At 42.7% G+C, this 18,843-nt stretch overlaps 3 protein-coding genes across 3 annotated transcripts; 1 reads left to right on the top strand and 2 right to left on the bottom strand.

The window, feature by feature from the left end:
- Window positions 1-955: 955 nt before the first annotated feature.
- ccne1 (cyclin E1) lies at window positions 956-9,575 on the bottom strand. Its single transcript, XM_041036652.1, has 12 exons — window positions 9,321-9,575; window positions 8,697-8,747; window positions 8,382-8,469; window positions 7,926-7,988; window positions 7,496-7,662; window positions 6,798-6,933; window positions 5,004-5,150; window positions 4,709-4,804; window positions 4,231-4,365; window positions 3,020-3,131; window positions 2,723-2,880; window positions 956-2,070 (listed from the first exon to the last, which is right to left on the bottom strand). Exons 2-12 carry the CDS (start codon window positions 8,708-8,710, stop codon window positions 1,885-1,887), a joined length of 1,302 nt encoding a protein of 433 aa, XP_040892586.1. The 5' UTR covers window positions 8,711-8,747; window positions 9,321-9,575; the 3' UTR covers window positions 956-1,884.
- A 592-nt stretch (window positions 9,576-10,167) lies between these two features.
- Window positions 10,168-14,859, top strand: zgc:162297 (uncharacterized protein LOC555865 homolog). Its single transcript, XM_041044563.1, has 6 exons — window positions 10,168-10,277; window positions 10,476-10,558; window positions 10,648-10,828; window positions 11,185-11,335; window positions 12,367-12,494; window positions 14,555-14,859. Exons 1-6 carry the CDS (start codon window positions 10,205-10,207, stop codon window positions 14,743-14,745), a joined length of 807 nt encoding a protein of 268 aa, XP_040900497.1. The 5' UTR covers window positions 10,168-10,204; the 3' UTR covers window positions 14,746-14,859.
- A 121-nt stretch (window positions 14,860-14,980) lies between these two features.
- On the bottom strand, window positions 14,981-18,800 carry si:ch211-260e23.9. The gene is made up of 4 exons (XM_041044574.1): window positions 18,649-18,800; window positions 17,170-17,313; window positions 16,929-17,085; window positions 14,981-15,935 (listed from the first exon to the last, which is right to left on the bottom strand). Exons 2-4 carry the CDS (start codon window positions 17,291-17,293, stop codon window positions 15,707-15,709), a joined length of 510 nt encoding a protein of 169 aa, XP_040900508.1. The 5' UTR covers window positions 17,294-17,313; window positions 18,649-18,800; the 3' UTR covers window positions 14,981-15,706.
- Between the last annotated feature and the right edge of the window lie 43 nt (window positions 18,801-18,843).

The following is an 18,843-nucleotide window of genomic DNA, read 5'->3' as shown; positions in this document are numbered from 1 at the left end:
TTTCTTCACGGCTCTAAGAGTAAGAGCAGATTCATATCAACAACAAAACACATTAGACTGTGCAAAAAAAAATCAAATAAAAAATCAATGTCACACTGTGTGAGACTGGTCTAATAAAATCTCAGTCTCCATCTGTACACTATTCATTTTAGCATTAGGGCGTCAAAAGTATGACACTCCACCTTACACTTAAGACTGGAGTGGCATACATGTCACGTGGCTTCAGCTTCAGTGTGTTATGTGTTATTTCATGTTACATTCTGATTGGCTGGTTTGGAGATGTGTTGCAGCAGCTGCCAAACTGAGAGAACTGAAATCTGCTGAACTGAATTTTGCTGCAGGCTGTCTCTGCTCTGAATTCAGCCACCGGTGGGTGAGCCTCAGTGCAATCACCACATCTCTCACAGCCCACAGTGTAAAGGGGCTCCTACATGGACTCGCTTTGAATAACTGGAGACTTGACAGCTCTGCTGTGTCATTACAACACACACTGACTGCACACACACGCTCTGCATTCACAGTCTGAACTGAGAGAGAACATGATCTTGAAATCTTTTTGCTTTTAATATCTCATCTGCTGTTGTCTCTGTACTACGCGTGTTGCATGCATGGTGTTTTTGCATGCTTCTCTTTCTCGGTGAGCGTAAAATGCTTTAAAAGAGACAGTATCACACTGACATCTAGTGGAACAAAGCCTGTGTGCATCTGATTTCTTAAGGAGTAAAGAAGAACACCATACATGGAGGGAGTCACACTCGGTTTAACACTAATGTCATTAAAACCTTAGGATGGTTCTACATACTACAATTTCAGAAGAGCTTGTTCCTGAAAAGCCACAACACAAACAACTGTTCAGTAAAGTCAGACTTCAGAAAGTATCTTTGATGAAAAATATGTAGCAGCATTTTATTTTAAAAAGTCAAATAGAAATCTTACATTTTGGTGGTGGGCAAACAAACTGCAGGTTGGGATAAAAAAAAAAAAAAAAAAAGTTAAATACATTCAATAGTTTAGCTTCTGAAGCCTGGCTTTTTCACTTGTCCATTTCTGTAGCCGAGCTACTGGTCCCCAAGTAAAACATGGCCATGTTTTGTCCAATAAAATGACAAGAGTAGAACCAAAAACAAGAGCAACACCCTATTTCATATCATTAAAAGAAAGAAAAAAAAAAGAAAAAGAAAATCCACAAACACACACACACACACTCACTCACACACTCTCTCTCTCTCTCCCCTAAATCATGCAAAGCCCACTTTATAGCAGCACATAGAGCCAAAAGTGGCCCTAGGAATAGTTTTTTGGGCAAATGAGGCCACTACCAGAATGTAAAAAAAACAAAACACCAATCACTATTCACACGCTCACGATCAAATACAGACTCCATAAAAGTCAATTTGGCCTCTGCATAGAAAATAAAGATGGCAACCACTAAATGTAGGTGTGACTGGTAATTAATGCGGGCATGAGGGTACAATTAAAAAACAAAAATCTCCTCGTGGGCCATCCCATCCCTACTGGCCCTTTGCTTTGTGTTTTCATCCTGACTGGAGGGTTAAATAGACTCCTGTGGGGATAGGGGCCACCCCAACCATTCGTTCACTGATTGTCAGTGGTTCCCGAATTTATCCAAAGTCAGCGTGGGCCCCCGCCTCCTACAGAGACATTTAAAAGCATGTGGATCCAAGTAATCAGGGTGACTTTGAAATGAGAAAATGCCATTTCCGTCAGTGTTTCCCCTCCAAAAATCCACCGTACATGTGTACTGATACTGCAGAGGTGTCACTGTTCAGAGCCAACACACTGGAGTCGCTTCTTTCTTACAGCTATAATATAAAACTCTAATTAGGATTTGCTCTGGTCTTATCAGTTTCAGTGGTTGCTTCTCTAATTTGGAGGCTGCAGCTGTGGTGATTCAGTTTGCATCCTCGGCCTCATTTTCAGCCTTGCGGCATCCACTCGGACCATCTCGTCTGTTTTCTCACTGCTCAGAGGTGGAGTCAGGACGCCTGAGGGGACAGTGCAGTTGCTGTGACACTCCAGGTCCATGTCCTGGTAAGAGTAGGCCTTGTCCTGTACACAGCAGAAAGACAGATTGTAACCATGCTGTCTCCAGAAAGCAGGGAGAGGGGCTCTGTCTGTGCTTTCCTAAAGGAGTGTGAGACATGCTCAGCAGCAGTGTTTTGTTACACAGCTGAAAACAAAGGTTCATTGTGCAAATCTACCAGAAAACTAAGAAAATGTAAAACTTCCCATGTACAGATACTGATGACAGGTTCTAGTCACTGCTTAAACTTGTGAACATGAACATATTTCCATATTTGTGGTGCTGAATTTTCACTCCAGGAAGAGTAGATATGAGTTTGAAACCTTTTCGGTAGCTTATTAAATATTTCTTGTAAAACATATTTAAAGTTGAGTATTCTTACATCTTGTTTCAAAGGAATCTTAAAATTTTCTTCTTGTAACCTTTGCTATTATTCCAAAAAATGATGCAGTATTATACAGTGGTTTCAGAAAGTGTTCAGACCCCTTCACCGTTTGTACACTTTGTGGTGCAGATTTAATTGTAAATGGATAAAACTGCCATTTTTGCCCATCAATCTATACTCAATCTGCCCGGCACACACACAGTGCCTGAGGTTAGCAGACGATGGAGCAGCAGCAGTAGTGCTGTAGCTGTGACCATCTTAAAACAGAAAAATCTGTGCTGTCTTTCACTTACCAGCCATGTGAGATACGGGGCATGGGACTGGATGTTGTGCATGTCATCTGCAGGGATCCCTGCGAATGTTTTCATAGGTAACCCACCAACCTCCCGCAGCGCCATGGCAAATGGCACCATCCACCTCACACACTCCTCTACCTCCACCTTCTTCAGAGCTGCATGGACAAAAGGATGAATGACATGACAAGTCAGGCTACCACAGCAAAAAAAGAGAAAAACAACATAAAAAAAAACAATGAGAAAAGCAGTATGTTTAAATGAAAACAGTAAATATTAAATTAAGTTTATTTTTACCTGAAACGTTTTCCACCAGCTCCAGAGAAGAGAAGTGAAACAGGGCTGAAGCAGCAAGGATGCCATTGGAAAACTCAAGGCAACGCACATCTAGCGTACACAGGTCCAACAACTAGAAAGACCAGAGAAAAACAACTGTAATTAAACATCAAAGTACACCTCAGAGGTACTGAGGAAAAAACAGAGCACAGCAGGTAGGAGGGGTTCACAAGTGAATATACATTCACCGAGCACTTTATTAGGAACACCATACTAATACTGGGTAGAACAGGCGACTTTAGCTTTGTGACATGGAGCATTATCCTGCTGGAAGCAGCCATTAGAAGATGGTGAACTGTGGCCATAAAGGGATGAACATGGTCAGCAACAATACTCAGACACACTGTGACATTCAGACCATGACTGATTGGTATTAAGGCCCAAAGTGAACCAAGAAAACCTTCCCCACACCATCACACCACCACCGCCACCAGCCTGGACTGTTGACACGAGGCAGGTTGGGTCCATGGATTCATGCTGTTGATGCTTCTGACTCTACCATCTGCAGCCTCAGCAGAAATCCAGATCCATCAGACCAGACTGCGTTTTTCCAGTCTTCATTTGTCCAGTTTTTTGTGAGTCTGTGTCCACTTCAGCCTCAGATCTCTGTTCTTGGCTGACAGGACTGGAACCTGACGTGGTCTCTGCTGTTGTAGTCCATCCACCTCAAGGTTGAAGCTTCTCTGTTCACCACAGTTTTACAGAGTGGAGTTACTGTAGCTTTTCTGTCAGCTCCAACCAGTCTGACCATCCACACTGTTGTGTGTGAAAATCTCAGGATATCAGCAGTTTCAGAAACACTCAGATCAGCCTGTCTGACGCCAACAGTCACTCCACAGTCGAAGTCACTGAGATCACATATTCTCTTCATTCTGGTGTTTGATGTGAACATTAGCTGAAGCTCCTGACCTGTATCTGCAGTGCAGAACATGACTGGATAACTGCATGAATAAGCAGGTGTGAAGGTGTTCCTAATACAGTGCTCGGTAAGTGAACAGTACATGTGAGAGAAACACTTTGTCACGTGACAGCTACTAACATGACTGAAATGTCTGTCAAAATAAACAGGCGCTTACTTGAAGCTTCATATTTCTGTATGGTTCTGTATTTTAAAAAAAATCTGATGGCTGTAAAACAATTTATTAGTAAAGAAGAAAAAGGACACAACGTACCTCTGCTATGTGTGTGAAGGTAGCCTGGGGGTATCTGGGGATGAGCAAGTCCTCTGAATCTTTCAGGTAGGCCACCTGCATGTAAACATTGAGCCAGGAGATGGGAGTCTGTGGGCTCAGGCTCCACTTCAGCTCCTGTGTTAGATAAAGAGAAGTAAAACATCAGCAACTACAATAAAACAGCTTATTTTTCCAGGATTTTTCCAGCATGGAGACTACAGAGAAACTACCTTACAAACAGACATGTTTTTCTAAAATCATTTGATAAAATATAAGGAAGAGAACAAGCTGTCCACCACTGGTGACAGATGACAGGTAACTAAGTGCCAACCATTACTGGATCCATGCTATTTACATACTACGTTCTAACAACACTCCATCAGTAAGCTGAGACAGGGTGTGTGACACTAGGACTAATGCAGATCAGCTCATACTGATGTGTCATGGGTCAGTGATAAACCCTGAGTGTGTGCTTTACCTTCATGATAATGATTTCCATACTGAGAATCTCATCTTCAGTGCAGGCCTCGTCTGTAACGTAGGCAAACTGGTGGACCTTGGGAGGATACATCTCCTGAGAGCAGCAAAAATACAGAAGCATTATAACAACCAGTCATTTCTAACATGTTGCAAAAATGTTGCAGGAGAAAGGAGCAATGCGACTAAAGTGACGTGCCTAAAGCAAAGCCACAAAAAAGAAACACAAGGACGAACTTCAGATTACTGATTCTGATCATCCCACTTCACATCCTGTACAGTTGAACCCTTCTTACCTCTACTTTGGCAGCAATAAAGAGACAGGTGATGCCTATGAGCTGCAGTGTTGTTTTGAAGACGTTTCTCTGTGTGGCCATGAAGCGATCAAAGTAGTCCTGAGCGAGGTGATATGTCTCCCTGTGCAGTTTGTACACCTCACTCACCTAAAAACATGCACAGACAGAACATTGCTGCGTTGATATGGCCTCCCATCAATTCACTCATAGGTTTACTTATGTGAGTGACATTAAGTTCATAATTATGACAGAACAACATCTATTCATGAGGTGAAGCCTGTCTCATGGCAATGCTTTGCTGCTAGAAACTGGAACAAAGGCATTTATATCGTTACTGATTGTTGTTCATGTTTTATACTCTTACTTAAAAAAATGAAATGACAGTGAATGAGGTTTGGTCTGTCAGCGTACTTTCACAAAACCATTCAACACTCAGAGCTGTGAATTTGTGGCTTCATAGACGTTAGCTGTGTATGCTGTCTTGCCATCAACTGTTAAACATGTCACCAACGGCTGTAAATGATGTTTTTTCATTGTTAACCTAAATTCACGTATCTTTATTTCCTGGTTCCGACTGCTTTAAGCCTGTTTGGCTCTCTGTGTGTGTCACTGATACACACAGAGCTTGTTTTGTCATTTTTGGGGTTGTTAAGTGGATCTGTCGTTTGATCTATAGATTGTTGATACTCTGTCGGTTCAGCACCAACAAACAATTCGGTTTCTTGCTGGGTTGAACTTGGAGCTGCTCTGTTGTGCTTTCAGTTGTTTGTTAAGGGCTCATCCCAGAAACTGCATCATCCCTGATATGCTTTGTGGTTGTCAGATTCCTTCATTACCTTTAGACTGTGTGCCATGTTTGTGTGTTTCCATAGCAACCTACAACATGAGACTTTGTTGTTTCCATGGATGTCAGCTGTTTTATTTGCATCTAATTGAAAACCCCAAACCCTCCTGGCATCTGGACCTCAGTTAAAAAAAAAAAACTGGTGATTTTTCGAGGTTATTTGATGTTTTCCTACACTCTAAATGCTGTGCACAGTATGTGTGTTCCTACAATGATATGGAACTAATGCAATTCCAGATCTAGTTTCCTGTAAGCTTAAATTGGCCTCAAGTCTAATATATCCAACCTATTACATTACTGAGACAAAAAGAACTATCTTAGTGGTTAAATTTAAACGGTGCTGTATTGACACAGACCTCAGATCTCATATCAGTCTGAGGAGGGCCCCAATTACTTCCCAGCAGCCCTTATCACCATTATTCATAGCAAATGTATGCTTTGATATGAAGAGGAGCCAAAATCAAAAAGGCTAAAGCTGATAGAGTCTTTACTGAATGTGATTAGGCCAAATCAGACTGGTTGATCTTGTTCGGAGACAGGAGAACTCACCCTCTGTACAATTAAGTATTTTTTCCACTGCCACACACAGGATGATGAGGATTCATTTAATGATAATTACCCACATAACACACATTTGCAGTTACATTTTCTGAAAAAACAGATGATCTAAGCAGAACCTGGTTACCTCAAAAGCAGTAAGACAGAGCCTAGTGTTGCCCATGCCCTACGGCGCAGTTTCCTCAAGCAACCTTACATTACCCTAAGAGCTGTTCAGTAGTCATGAAACTTAATGTGATGCTCTTTAAGTTAATTTTTTACTCTTACGTTGTCAACAGCTGCTGTTAACAGATACCATGATTTAATCATAATGTGAAAGTCAGTGGATGATTATATGGATCATTTCCAAGTGTGAAGTGTGTTAAAACTGGTCACTCAGACATGCTACAGACCTCCATGAGCCAGTCCAGGAGAATAGCTCTCATCTTGGGCTGCAGATGAGGATGCTTCTCCATCACATGGACGTCCCTGGTGTAGGTTTTATCCTTTTCCAACATGTTGCTCCAAACCACATCCTTACTGGCCCAGCTGATTTACAAAACAGAGATGGACACCATGTAAGAAGTCAAAAGACTTGACTCTTTACTGCCCTTTTGTTGTGTAACGTGCAACGCTGAATGTCTTGCATCTGAAGTGTGGTTTTCCTTAGATACATAAACCCAATCAACAAAAAAATACTGAGTAAACACTTTTCAGTCTTGTTCCTACGCAGCTTGAGAGGTAGTGATTTAAAGGTGAAAGAGAGAAAAAACTAAGAAAAAGCAAAGAAGACATAAGCTAAACCTGTTGCTTTAATACATATAGATAGGTGACAAATTAAAAGGAAAACCAAGTATCTTTCTAAGGTGTTGTTCCAATACAAGCACTGGAAACAGCTTTATTGCTCCATGTCTTGCATTCTCCAAGTCTCCAGAAATCTTCTGGAGAGATGACAGCATTCTTCCTTCAGATAGTCCCTCATTTTAGTTTTAATGGTGAAGGAGCAGACAGTTGTCTGTCTTTCAATGTCTCACCTATCGCTATATACTTGCAAGAGAGAGCCCAGCTGGCAGGATAGGGAGATAATTAACCACACAACAGCAGTACTCACCACAGCGCAGGGAGTGGGGCGCAGTGCACAGGGGTTACAAATATGTTGTGAAAGTTGTAGTGGGGGAAGCCTGCATTTATCAGGGCAAGTGGTTGGTCCTCTTCCTGATCAGGTGTGGGGATCCACCTGTGTGGACTTTTGTAACCAGCACCAGGACTCCAGGCCAGCTTCACAGGGAAGAGGGAGGGATGACAAGGAACATGAGAGAGTAGGGTCACAATAAAGAAATGTACTGTGGTAAGGTTGGCACTCCTGTTAACTACAGATCAATGCATATGTACATGAGGAATGAACAACCAAGCTTATAACACAGCAGTGTTCCATCTGAGACAATACAGAGCAAGTGGCAAGAGGGAAACATAAACACCAACAGAACTGAGACATGGGTCAAGGCATATGTTTTAATGAGTGAAAAGATAACCAAGCCTACCTCGGTGTCACGCTGCTTCTTTCTCGTCATCTCTGCTACCTCCTCATCCAGATCTTGTAAATACTGAGAATCAAAGAAGGATTTAAAAAAAAAAATTTGCTATGTGATTGAGTTCACTGCACAGGGGTAGACTAATCAGACCCTTTTCCACTTGTTTTTCCACAGCACAGAAAGGCAGAAACTGAAGCCTGTCCTGAAGGGGTTACAGTTTGTAAGCACCAATAAAAACCAATAATAAATGCAACTTTAGTCCTGGGCAACACAACAGCAGCTGCATCGTTCGGTAATACTTCAGTGAAGCAGAGGACACTGTTACCTGTCACCAATGAAGATTGTGTAACACTAGTTTTAGGTCTGAGTAATGAATCAGGCCTACATTTGCAGCCACCCAGCTACAGCTTAAAATGGAGTATATGTCAGTTATAGGCTGGTCCACAAGCCTACCAGGCTACTTACAATGGCAACATCTGCCTTCCTCTTTCTCGGTCGTACTGTGTTTTCTTTGGGCGCCTCGGGAGCTACAGACTTTGGTTCTGTGTCTTCCCTGTAACATTCATAAAACAAAAAAAAACACATAGCTGTAAGTCCCCAGAGTCAACATAAAAGATTGTAACAAGCGTGGATAAACATGCTAACATGCTCAAAATAAGGTCTCACAGCAGCCAGCTAACTAGCCAAACGGCTAAAGCTCCATCAACCCAACTTTCTGTCGTCGCACACTTTGATTGACGCGCCTGATACAGACACGGATTAAACAAATTAGAGACTTACCGTTGTCCTCGCATTATACTCTGAGGCGGTGCTGTCAGTTTCTGAGTAAACCTGTTAACGAGACATGTTTTTTTTGTTTTATTCTGGGGGTTAAAGAAAAATAACATGCATATAGCGATAGTCCCAACCCCCACTCTGAAACCCTCCTGCTGACAAAGCCCAACTCAGCCGGGCGCGGGGAAATGGACACGGTACGCCGTATTAAAAGTCGCCAAAAAGTACCACACACTGCGAGAGTGCTCATGAAATTAGTCGATGGCTAACTACAGACATTATATTATCTGCTCAGCATCGTTATTTTGTATATTTTTCAGGGAAACTTGGTACATTTCCCCTGCTAACTTTGACCAGCTGGCTTGCCACATAATGGCCGAACGACCCCGGCACAGCTGGGGCGCCTAATTTTTATCAATTCACCATTTAACAGTAGCAACAACAACACTGGACCCGCATTTAACACATGCGACATTAAAGTCTGAGCGTCCATACAAACCTTTAATTCACTGTCCTCAGTCTAACTTGTTGCGGTTTAGCTAACTCTGTGTAGCTAGTAAAGTTGCAGCAGCTGAAACTAGCTTAACGTTACTAACTCAGCAAAGACAAAGTTTGGTTTCATCCACTCACCCCAAGACTCTGCCCTTGAAGTTCACTCGTATCCACGTCTAAAAAAGAAATACGAATATTGTGTAACTTCACTGCCTGTTGTTCAGACTCGGAGGTGCTCTTTGTGTGTGTGTGTATCCAGGCCGGGCTAGTTCCTCTGAGCTGGCGCCTTGTAGGGAGGAGTAGATTTAACTTGGCGCTAAACCTCTTACCTCAGTGCAGCCTTTTAGTCTAATCTGAACTCCATTCACCACAGTTTCACACTTGTAGCGGATACAGAGCACGTATATTAATATTTTCTGTCAATATTGCTAAAGAGTGCTAAACAGATGGGAAAATAAAGTTTATAATTTAGCCGACAAACTGGAGGCGTGTGGTGACAGCTGAAGGGGCGGCGCTTCCAAAGAGGAAGTACCCAGGCACCGCGTGGCTAGTCTGTCAGATGTAAACAAAACCGTAGTTCCGTAGATTTAGCCTCAAATAAAACACAACACGAGCAGAGTTGAGTCAGATAATTGAGTCTTTGCGTTGTGTGAAGTCCACATATTCTTGTCAGTCGCTGTCACTGGCTGTTATCGGGGGGGAAATGAATTATGCTAACCTAACCTGCTTCTGCCGGAGCGCCTGTTTCCAGCACAGGGCTGTCATTCCTGCCTGCCCGCCCCCCGCCAAAAAAAAAGCCCTCTAAATGAGTGTTTAATCCAGGCTGTGGGGCAATGTTAGATACTGCTTTTCTGCACTATCGGTTTAGGTACATCTGGAGGACGGTTCAATGTTTATAAAAATGGATTTAACATAATTGACCTTTGACCAGTCACGTGATCCCCATGTTTAAAAAAATAAAAAAAAAGACAAAAAAACAAGGTTTGTCCTCTGCTCCCTGGTTGCTCTAAAGAAACGGGAATATGAAGTTTTTGGACCTTTTTGGGCGCTTAAAATCCGTGGTTATTGGAATGATTCATGTCAAAGCCTTACCAGGTAATGCACCTACCTGAGCCCTCCAATATTTAAATCAAAAACTACAGTACTTACTACTGTACCTCTCATTTGTACTTAGGTTCTCGAAAATAATAATACTTACTTAGGTACTTGAATAAATGTACTTGGTTACATTGCACCACTGCAAATTTGGGAGCTATAATTAGTGATATACTGTAAGTTTCTTGTCTGTCTCAGGCACCCCCCTGGGCTCTATGAAAATGTCCCAAATCACTGAAGAAGCATGCAGGGAGGCATCAGTCTACCGTGATGCAGGGATTGTAAGTTATTGCACATTGTGTGCATTCCTTACATTACTGAAGTCTTATCAGGTGAGCTCCTAACAATTTCTCGTGAACCCCTCTTTTAGGATGGTGTGATCATTGAGAACATGCATGACATCCCTTACTCGTTCTCTGTGGGCCCTGAGGTGTGCGCCTGTATGACTGCGGTATGCACTGCTGTGAGAGACATCTGCCCACTCCTGCCGATCGGAGTGCAAATACTGTCTTCTGCTAACCAGCAGGCGCTGGCCGTAGCCCTGGCTTCAGGTTCAGACTTTCCATCAATTCATTTACTGTTATGCTGTATATGAGGCTGTAATCATCAGCAGCCAGAGCTTTCAGAACAGAACAGAGGTCTTCAGTCACATGTTTTCGTGGCCAAAGTGTAAACAGATTTTCCTACCAAACACTACAACTGCTGATTTCACTGTCTGGTCACCTTCTGTGACTTAAGGTGTGGTTATCAGTGAAATAAGCTGCTGAGTGTTAGGTCTTCAGTGGGAAACCTCATATTCTCTGAGCAAAGGTCAGATTCTTGTGTGTCAGACTGAGCCAAAACTTGCCTGTATTTGATACAGTGGCTACAAGTTAGTTAACCAAAGTATTATACTGTATGGTGACAGGTCTGGATTTCATCAGGGCTGAGGGTTTTGTCTTTTCTCACGTGGCTGACGAGGGCCTCCTGAATGCCTGTGCCGGAGACTTACTGAGGTATCGCAAACAGATTGGAGCTGAGCATGTGCAGATCTTCACTGACATCAAAAAGAAGCACAGGTGAGATCAACATCTGTACGGTTTGATTAGAGAGTAGAGGCACTGATATGCAGAAAATATTTGAAAGCATATGTGACACTATCTCTGCATACAGCTGTAGTTGTTCACTTGGAACAAGCTTTTCTCTGATTATCATATGACATAATTACCAATGGCAGGACTAACTGCTGATCCAGTCCCTTACTGCTGCTAAATGAAGATCAGCTGAAGGTGAAATTGTGGACCAAAGTCAAAGATTAAAGTAAAACTCCTTCATTTATGTGATTTGCTGGGGAGGCCCAACGGCAGAAACAGTCCCTGTTTCACCTCAATTTGTGTCTGTCTCTACACTATCTGCTCTCCAATAAAGGTAAAAATGTCCAAAAATTCTCTGGAGAAATTTAAAGACTGAGAGTAGCCAGGCAGCATCTTTGATGGCTGCTGTAACACCTCCTATGACATATTTGCACTGTACACATTATCTAAAGCAATGTGTATAATTCAGAGTTGGGTAGTTTTAGCCTCTTATTTGTAACTGTTGCTTTCTTACATAAAATATTCTAAAATGAAGCTGGCATTTATTTTGTTAGCAGCTGCTTTCAGCCATCCTCATGGTCTGCACTTGTCAGTGTGATAGGAAACACCTCTCATTTTACAGTATAGTACAGCTGAACTTTATCCCTGCGACAGTTTGATTTTCTTTTTCTTTTCATCTCAGTCAGCCATTAGTTTACCTCTGTTTATGTATCTATATATTACAAATATAAAAGACTTAATTTGTCAATAGCTGATGGGAATACGAAGGAATTCACACATATACAATGAATTTAGTACAAATTAAAGACATATAGGCTTGTGCAGGACAACATATTACTCATTCAAATGTAAGCATTTATTGAAAAAGAACGAACAATGCGCCTGACGTGCTCTCGATAAAATCCATCTTTGACTGGTTATTCCTTCTCTGAGCATACATAAGTCTCAGTTTTATCAACTAGTTTTACTTAGTCTGTATCCTTGTGTATGTGTATTGTGTGTGTGTGATTTCCCAGCTCCCATGCCCTGACATCAGATGTGAGCATTGAAGAGACAGCTCGTGCTGCGGAGTTCTTCCTCTCAGATGGACTCATCATCACAGGAGCAGCCACAGGTGCAGAGGCTGACCTGAGGGAGCTCAGAGGTACTGTCACCCAAAACTCCACTCTTCACACAACCAGGAGCCTTATGGTGCTCTGAACATTTACAGCACTGTGTGAGTGATAGCTGTTTTCAACACTGATTTGACTGATCAAATTAATTACTCATCGTTAATCTATTAAAAAAAAAAAAAAGAAACTCCCCAGATTTGAGAAGCACTTCTGCCTTATGTACTATGTAATTAATTTTAAGTCACTGCACCATCTGCCCAGCAGAGGGCGTCCTCACTTGTCGTGACTGTTGATACCTTATGAGAGTTCCTGACAGCAGTGCTCAGTGTCCTCTGTTGGTCAGGACAGGGTACATTCAGACCAGGGATCGGCAGTCACCCAATATGGCACCCGTCTGAAGCACTGTGCCTCAGTTTAGGAATGCTGGATATGCAGTCTCACTCTGTCTCCGTCTCTGTCTCTCTCTCACACACACCATATACAGTAAAGTGTCAATGGACAGCTGGACAGCTCTGAACTCAGCTGGGTGGGAATCAGTGTGGAAATTAAGTTTCGATACAGAAAAGCCGCAGCACCTGACCAAGAAATTTCTGCCATCGCTTACTGACGATGATCAGCTACCTCACAAGCACTGAACAGTGCACACATTACTTCATACTCCCTCCATATCCAGTGTAGATCTGAAGAAACTGACTCATTTCCAGGGGATTGTGCTGGACAGATATTCTCATTACTCCAGTACACACACACACACAGAAGCACAGACAGTAAGAGAAACATTCATGAGTGTACCACTGAAGTATCTTCATCAGTTACAGGATTAATGATGATTGGGTGTAAGGCAAATCCAGTATTACACTGAGTCGGATATTCTGGTCTAAGTAAAGCTCTGAGGAACCTTTCTTGTGCTGTGTACTTTCATTTTGTGTTATTATCTCCACTACATGTCCTGTGCTGGACTATAAGTACATTTAGTCAAGCACTGTGCTTAAGGTATATTGACTTAACTTAGCTTAACAGTTTGACATGTCACAGCATGAACAGCACACCTGACTCAGCAGTTCCCCTCAGCCGTACGGAGCGTTTTAGCCTTTTTCAGCTCATTGTTTTGGTTTACAGCCCACAACGTAACTTTTTTTGGTTAAGCCTGGCTGTGCTCTGCACTCATTACCATACTGCTTGTGTATTACATGAGCTGCTTGTATGTTGTATTTGTAACAATGATCAAACAACATAACACTCCAGTACCTGCACTTTTAATTCTTAACTTCATTTACCTGGTAATGTGAGTTAACATTTGAATGACGGATTGTTACTGGTAATGGAATATTTTTACATTATGGTGATCCACCATAATTTGAATGCCTCCTCCATCACTGGCTTCATCTGTGGCCAAAGAGGCTGTGACAAAAGGCACCCAGGTCTGTATCTGCCAAGGGTCAGTGGGTCTAAAATCGGGACCATGTCCCTCGCATAGCAACACCAGGGCTGTTATTTTAAGAAGTTTCCAATACGACATACAAGACTGTAAACACTGTGAGCTGAACAGGCACACAGCCTTGGTTTCATATAAACAAGTGTGCTAACAGGCATGAGAACAAACACACACACACACACTTTACCCCATCTCTTTCCTACACGCGTGCACTCTCTCTCTCTTGTCAACACAAACATGCAGCCGCTGGTCAGAGCTCACATGCCAGTATGTAGGTTGGCCTCTGCTGTGTCCAAAGATCACTGGGTGCATCACAGCCTCTCACCGTTACAGCAGACACAGTGGGAGACATTAGCAGCAGCATTCAAAAACAGGTCCAGATTTTGAAAATAGCATCCAGCATTGACATAATCACACATCTCAGATCCAGTTCAGCACTTCAGATTGTGACTCTGTGTTGTGTAGATTGCATTAGATTATGTTTAAAATGCATCCCTGCTCATGTTTTGGTGAGAGGTGAGTAGGAAACAAAGTTTCCATATGCAACATTAGTTATAATATATTATTTCATTTGTTCAAATGTGTCATTGTGATTTTTGTCACCATTAATCGTGTGTATTTTTAAGAAGCTGTTAAGCTGTTTCTTTGTTTTTGCAGAGGTTTCCCAGGCTGTGAGAATCCCAGTGTTGATTGGTTCTGGAGTGACCTATGACAATGTGGGACGCTACCTTGATGCAAATGGAATGATCATCGGTTCTCATTTCAAGGAGGGGGGCCACTGGGCCAACGCGGTCGACCCGGAGAAAGTGAAGAGGTTCATGGGAAAGATACGCGACCTTCGAAAATGAAAAGGGTCTTTTTCCAGGTTTTGAATGATTTTCTGCATGGTCTCAATAAAGGTCTTAAAAAGTCAGATTTAATTTGGAGAACACTGCAGAGACACACCTCTGTACCCTTACTGTTTGTACTGCCACATTAAACACATACAGCCACCACCTTAAGAAAAACAAGATTTATTTGAATTTTTTTTTTGTATATTTTATAAATACACACAAATAGAAAAACATATTCAACTGTATTTACACTCGTGAGTCAAAAATGAACAATGTGTGTAACATGAAAAAAAGTGTGTACCTGCCAAAAAGTATAAAATGGTACAATCAGTACAAAACCTGAACAGTGGTTTTGTAATTATTCCATAAGCAGACTCACACTCAAAAAAAGACACACAGAGTAATCAATTAATGTAATCACATGATATGAATACTGTACAGGTGAACACAGTACGAAATTAGCTTTTAATACACTTGTCACAAGAACGTCTAAAGCTGAGGCACAGAACATAATACATATTGAATGCAACCGAGGAGTAATCAATCCAAATGTGTCATAACACAACTGCATCATAATTAAGAGAAAAATATTCAACAGGTTTGAATTTTTCATATGTGAAAACAGTGTCACGCACTGTAACAGTAACAACGCCTTTAGAAAAACACCACACACCTAATCAATCTACACAAGTCAAACAAGTCAAATGTTCTCACTAAAAATATATAACGCTGTGTTTGTCTCTATGCTTTCCAATGTGAGGGACTGACTCATTCATGATATCAGAAGACTGAGGTTCATTGTTCTCAGCGCTTTCACATGTGAAGGTTGCAGTGCAGGTTGCCTACATTAAAATCAGAATAAAAATGTGTTGCAGTGAAATCAGTATTTCAAATATAGGCACCACACTGCACAACCTGCTGCAATGGAGGCAACTTGACACACGCAACCCCCAACAAGCAGTTACATTACTCCTGTTCAGTAGTTGTAGAGGCGCTGGCAGGGCTGCTTGAAGTGGCCATAGCGCTTCTCTGTCGGGGAGAATCGCAGCTTAGCCAGATTCTGCCTGTGGAGGAAGCTGCGGCTCAGCTTCTTCCGGTCAGCCTGGATCCGGGCCCTCTGGGCAGCCAGCAGCTGGATGTTGCAGGGCAGGGGGATTCCCCAGGCAGCCAGACGCCAAGAAATGTGCTGCGTCACTGCCACTGACCTGGACAGACATACGGGACGTTTTACACTGTTGCAATTTGGTTTTTGCAGTCAAAATAGCTGTTTCCTTTGTGCTAGCTACACATTTAACAAGCCAGACAGAGTGATACCGATGTTCTCTTAACCCTCTGTCAGAGTGAGCAATGAGCATATTTCCCAAAATGAAGAAGAGAAGTCCTAAAAGTGCAATGGATGAAATACGACAGCTATGAGCTTCCATGTCAAATGATCAGTTTCTATGATAGTTGAGCGATCAGGTGATCAGAGTGTGTAGAACCTAACGGAGCACTGACAGAGATCAGAAAGCAGAACAAAGGGAACCTCGCTGGTCTGTCCTTGACCTCATCAATGCATATGGCTCTATTCCACATAAGCTAATTGCAGTGTAGAGATGCCACATAGCAGAGAAGCTGACAGAGAGACTTCTCTGGCCCCTCTTGGCATATGAATTCCCAAAACAACAATTTAAAGAAATTTCAAAGGACACCTAATGAGACAGCTCAGCCTTCCCCAGAGTTTCAGCAGAATAAAGAAGACAAAGCTACAGCTGCCATTCTGAGGTCTAACTGAAGCCAATCACGTAACCAGGAGATCTGCACTAGAATAAAGTGGTCAGCAACTTCAGCAGTAAAGGAGGCAGAGTCAAGGCTGCACCACAAGGACACAGTGGAAGCAGCAGCAGTAGAATAGCAGGTAGCTGTCTGTGTGACACAGGTGCACTGGAGTAGAGCCAGCCCATACTGAAGGGAACCTCGCCCAGACATAAATCAGACATATAGTTCTGAGAGAGAACACGTCTAAGTCAGCACACTTGGACAAAGGGTTTATGGCATATAAGCTGTGTGAGCTGTCACTTGTCTTAGAGAAAAGTGGCATAAAGGTGAAATAGCTCACCAGTGAGTGGTGTAAACTGGTCAGTAGTTATTTATTTCAGGATCAAGATCTAAGACAAATGTGTGTGTGTGTGAGCTGGACTCTCTAAATGAAAAGTAACCTGGAAGTGTCCTCTTCATCTTCGTCAAAGCCTAGCTCCTCTTCCTCCTCCTCTGCTCCACCCATCCTGCACTTCATCTGGTAGACAGACATGCTGGGGTGCTCAATCAGCAGGTTCTCAAGGGGATCCACCTCAGGGGCTGAAAGCGGTCCGCTCTCTGCATAAGGAACATCCCAGTTCAAACAGATCAGTTTTAATCCCAGTATAAGCTTCACTGAGCCGAGAACCTTTGAAATCTCACCTGGGAAATTGACAATGACCCATCCTCCTTCCTCAAACTCCATCAGCTCCTCATAAGTGTCGTTCGCTGCCACAAAATCCTCACCAGCGTTCCCAAGCAGATGAGAAAGGACCCTTCCGATCATCTTTACACCTCTACTGCAATCTGTAAATCGACAACCACAAGCAGGTGAATTGCCAGAATGCACCAAAGACACGGTAAATGAGTTTGGAAGGTTCTGTGTCAGCTGATGATGTCTAATGAATCCATACTGAAATGTGGAAGTGGGTACTGAGCTGATCTGAGTAGCCTCTTCCACCTGAACCAACTCCTTGATAATGTCTGTAGCAAGTAAACAGTGTGGCTCCCCCTTGAGGCTGTTCCAATAAACACCCCAAAGACCTGTCTGCGATGGACACCTAAGGCTTGCTCTGCATCAACAACTGCTTCCATTGCGCCAGCTCAGAAACCTGAACAGCCTGGAGTTGTTACGTTGCCGTAATGTGGGGTCATGGGGTCAATTTAGAGCTGAAACGACTGAGAGAACACGATGATGCAAGGGGCTTTGATTACACCACTGGAAATGATATGATACAGTCTGTGATTCTGGTTCAGATTTCTTCCATGAAAACAGGAAGTAACTTTTATTTGTGAGAGCAGACTGCAGCTGACTGACCTTTTGTCTCAAACTGAATACCCTGTATCCTTTCTATAAACACTGTGTTTGTTGGTGGACCTTAGTACATTTGGTTCCCATGACATTCTTGGGCAAAGATATCTTAATATTACTTATTACTATTGTTTGCAACGTTTTGCTGTCTTAGTAAGACTGAGACTAGAACTTACTGTCAAAACAAGTGAAAGTTGTCAGAGTAGTGATCATAAGACCCCGACCTCATCCTGTTTATCCAGCGCAGAATGTTAAGGTTCAGTGTAGGTACATTTTTTATCCTCGGTTATAACCCAAAGTTTATTATAGCCATAACATACCACGACATATTACATGTATTAGTACATTTCTGCTGTTGGTGTTAAAGATAACAATAGATCTACAAATCAAGCAGTCCAGCTGCTTCCTGGCTGTTTATCAGAGCCTGCCTGGACTCTAATGTCACCAGACCCCTCCCTGTAAACAAAGACAGCTTGCAGGACACTGTGGTCCTGCAGTCTACATTAGACAGTCAACCTATTACCCAGATTAGTACAACAAACCCATGACATAACCTCAGCAGGCCTATTATCACCCAGTATTCACAGAGCAAAAACAGCTGACTGTGCTCAGAGAGAAATCACAGTGAGTTTTTCCAAGTGGATCAAGTGTCCTGCTATAACACACGTGACAATACAGACGATGTCCTGTCCAAATAACAAGCAAGCAAAGGCTGCAAAGACATTACACAGCCAAGGTGACTGTAGTTAGGGAACAAAGGACAGACGGAATTCACGGCTGATTAAGGTCAGTACTATTCAGACCTACACAAAGGTTCACATTAATCTTACCTGACCGAACCAAAGTGTGTTTTTTCCGGTTTTGTGGCCGTTGGACAGAAACGATCCGGCGCCGCTGCTGTTCTTCACAGATTGTTTTGATCTCAAAGTTGTTTGTCTGCGAGAGCCCTCCCTGAGTCCTGAGACGTCACCGCCACGCCCCGCCCAGTGATGGGCGGAGTCAGTGTGCGTCTGTCACTGCGTCAC

The sequence above is a fragment of the Toxotes jaculatrix genome, chromosome 1 (assembly GCF_017976425.1).
Source record: "Toxotes jaculatrix isolate fToxJac2 chromosome 1, fToxJac2.pri, whole genome shotgun sequence".
Classification (NCBI taxonomy): Eukaryota; Metazoa; Chordata; class Actinopteri; family Toxotidae; genus Toxotes; species Toxotes jaculatrix.
This window is presented reverse-complemented; position numbering and strand designations above follow the sequence as displayed.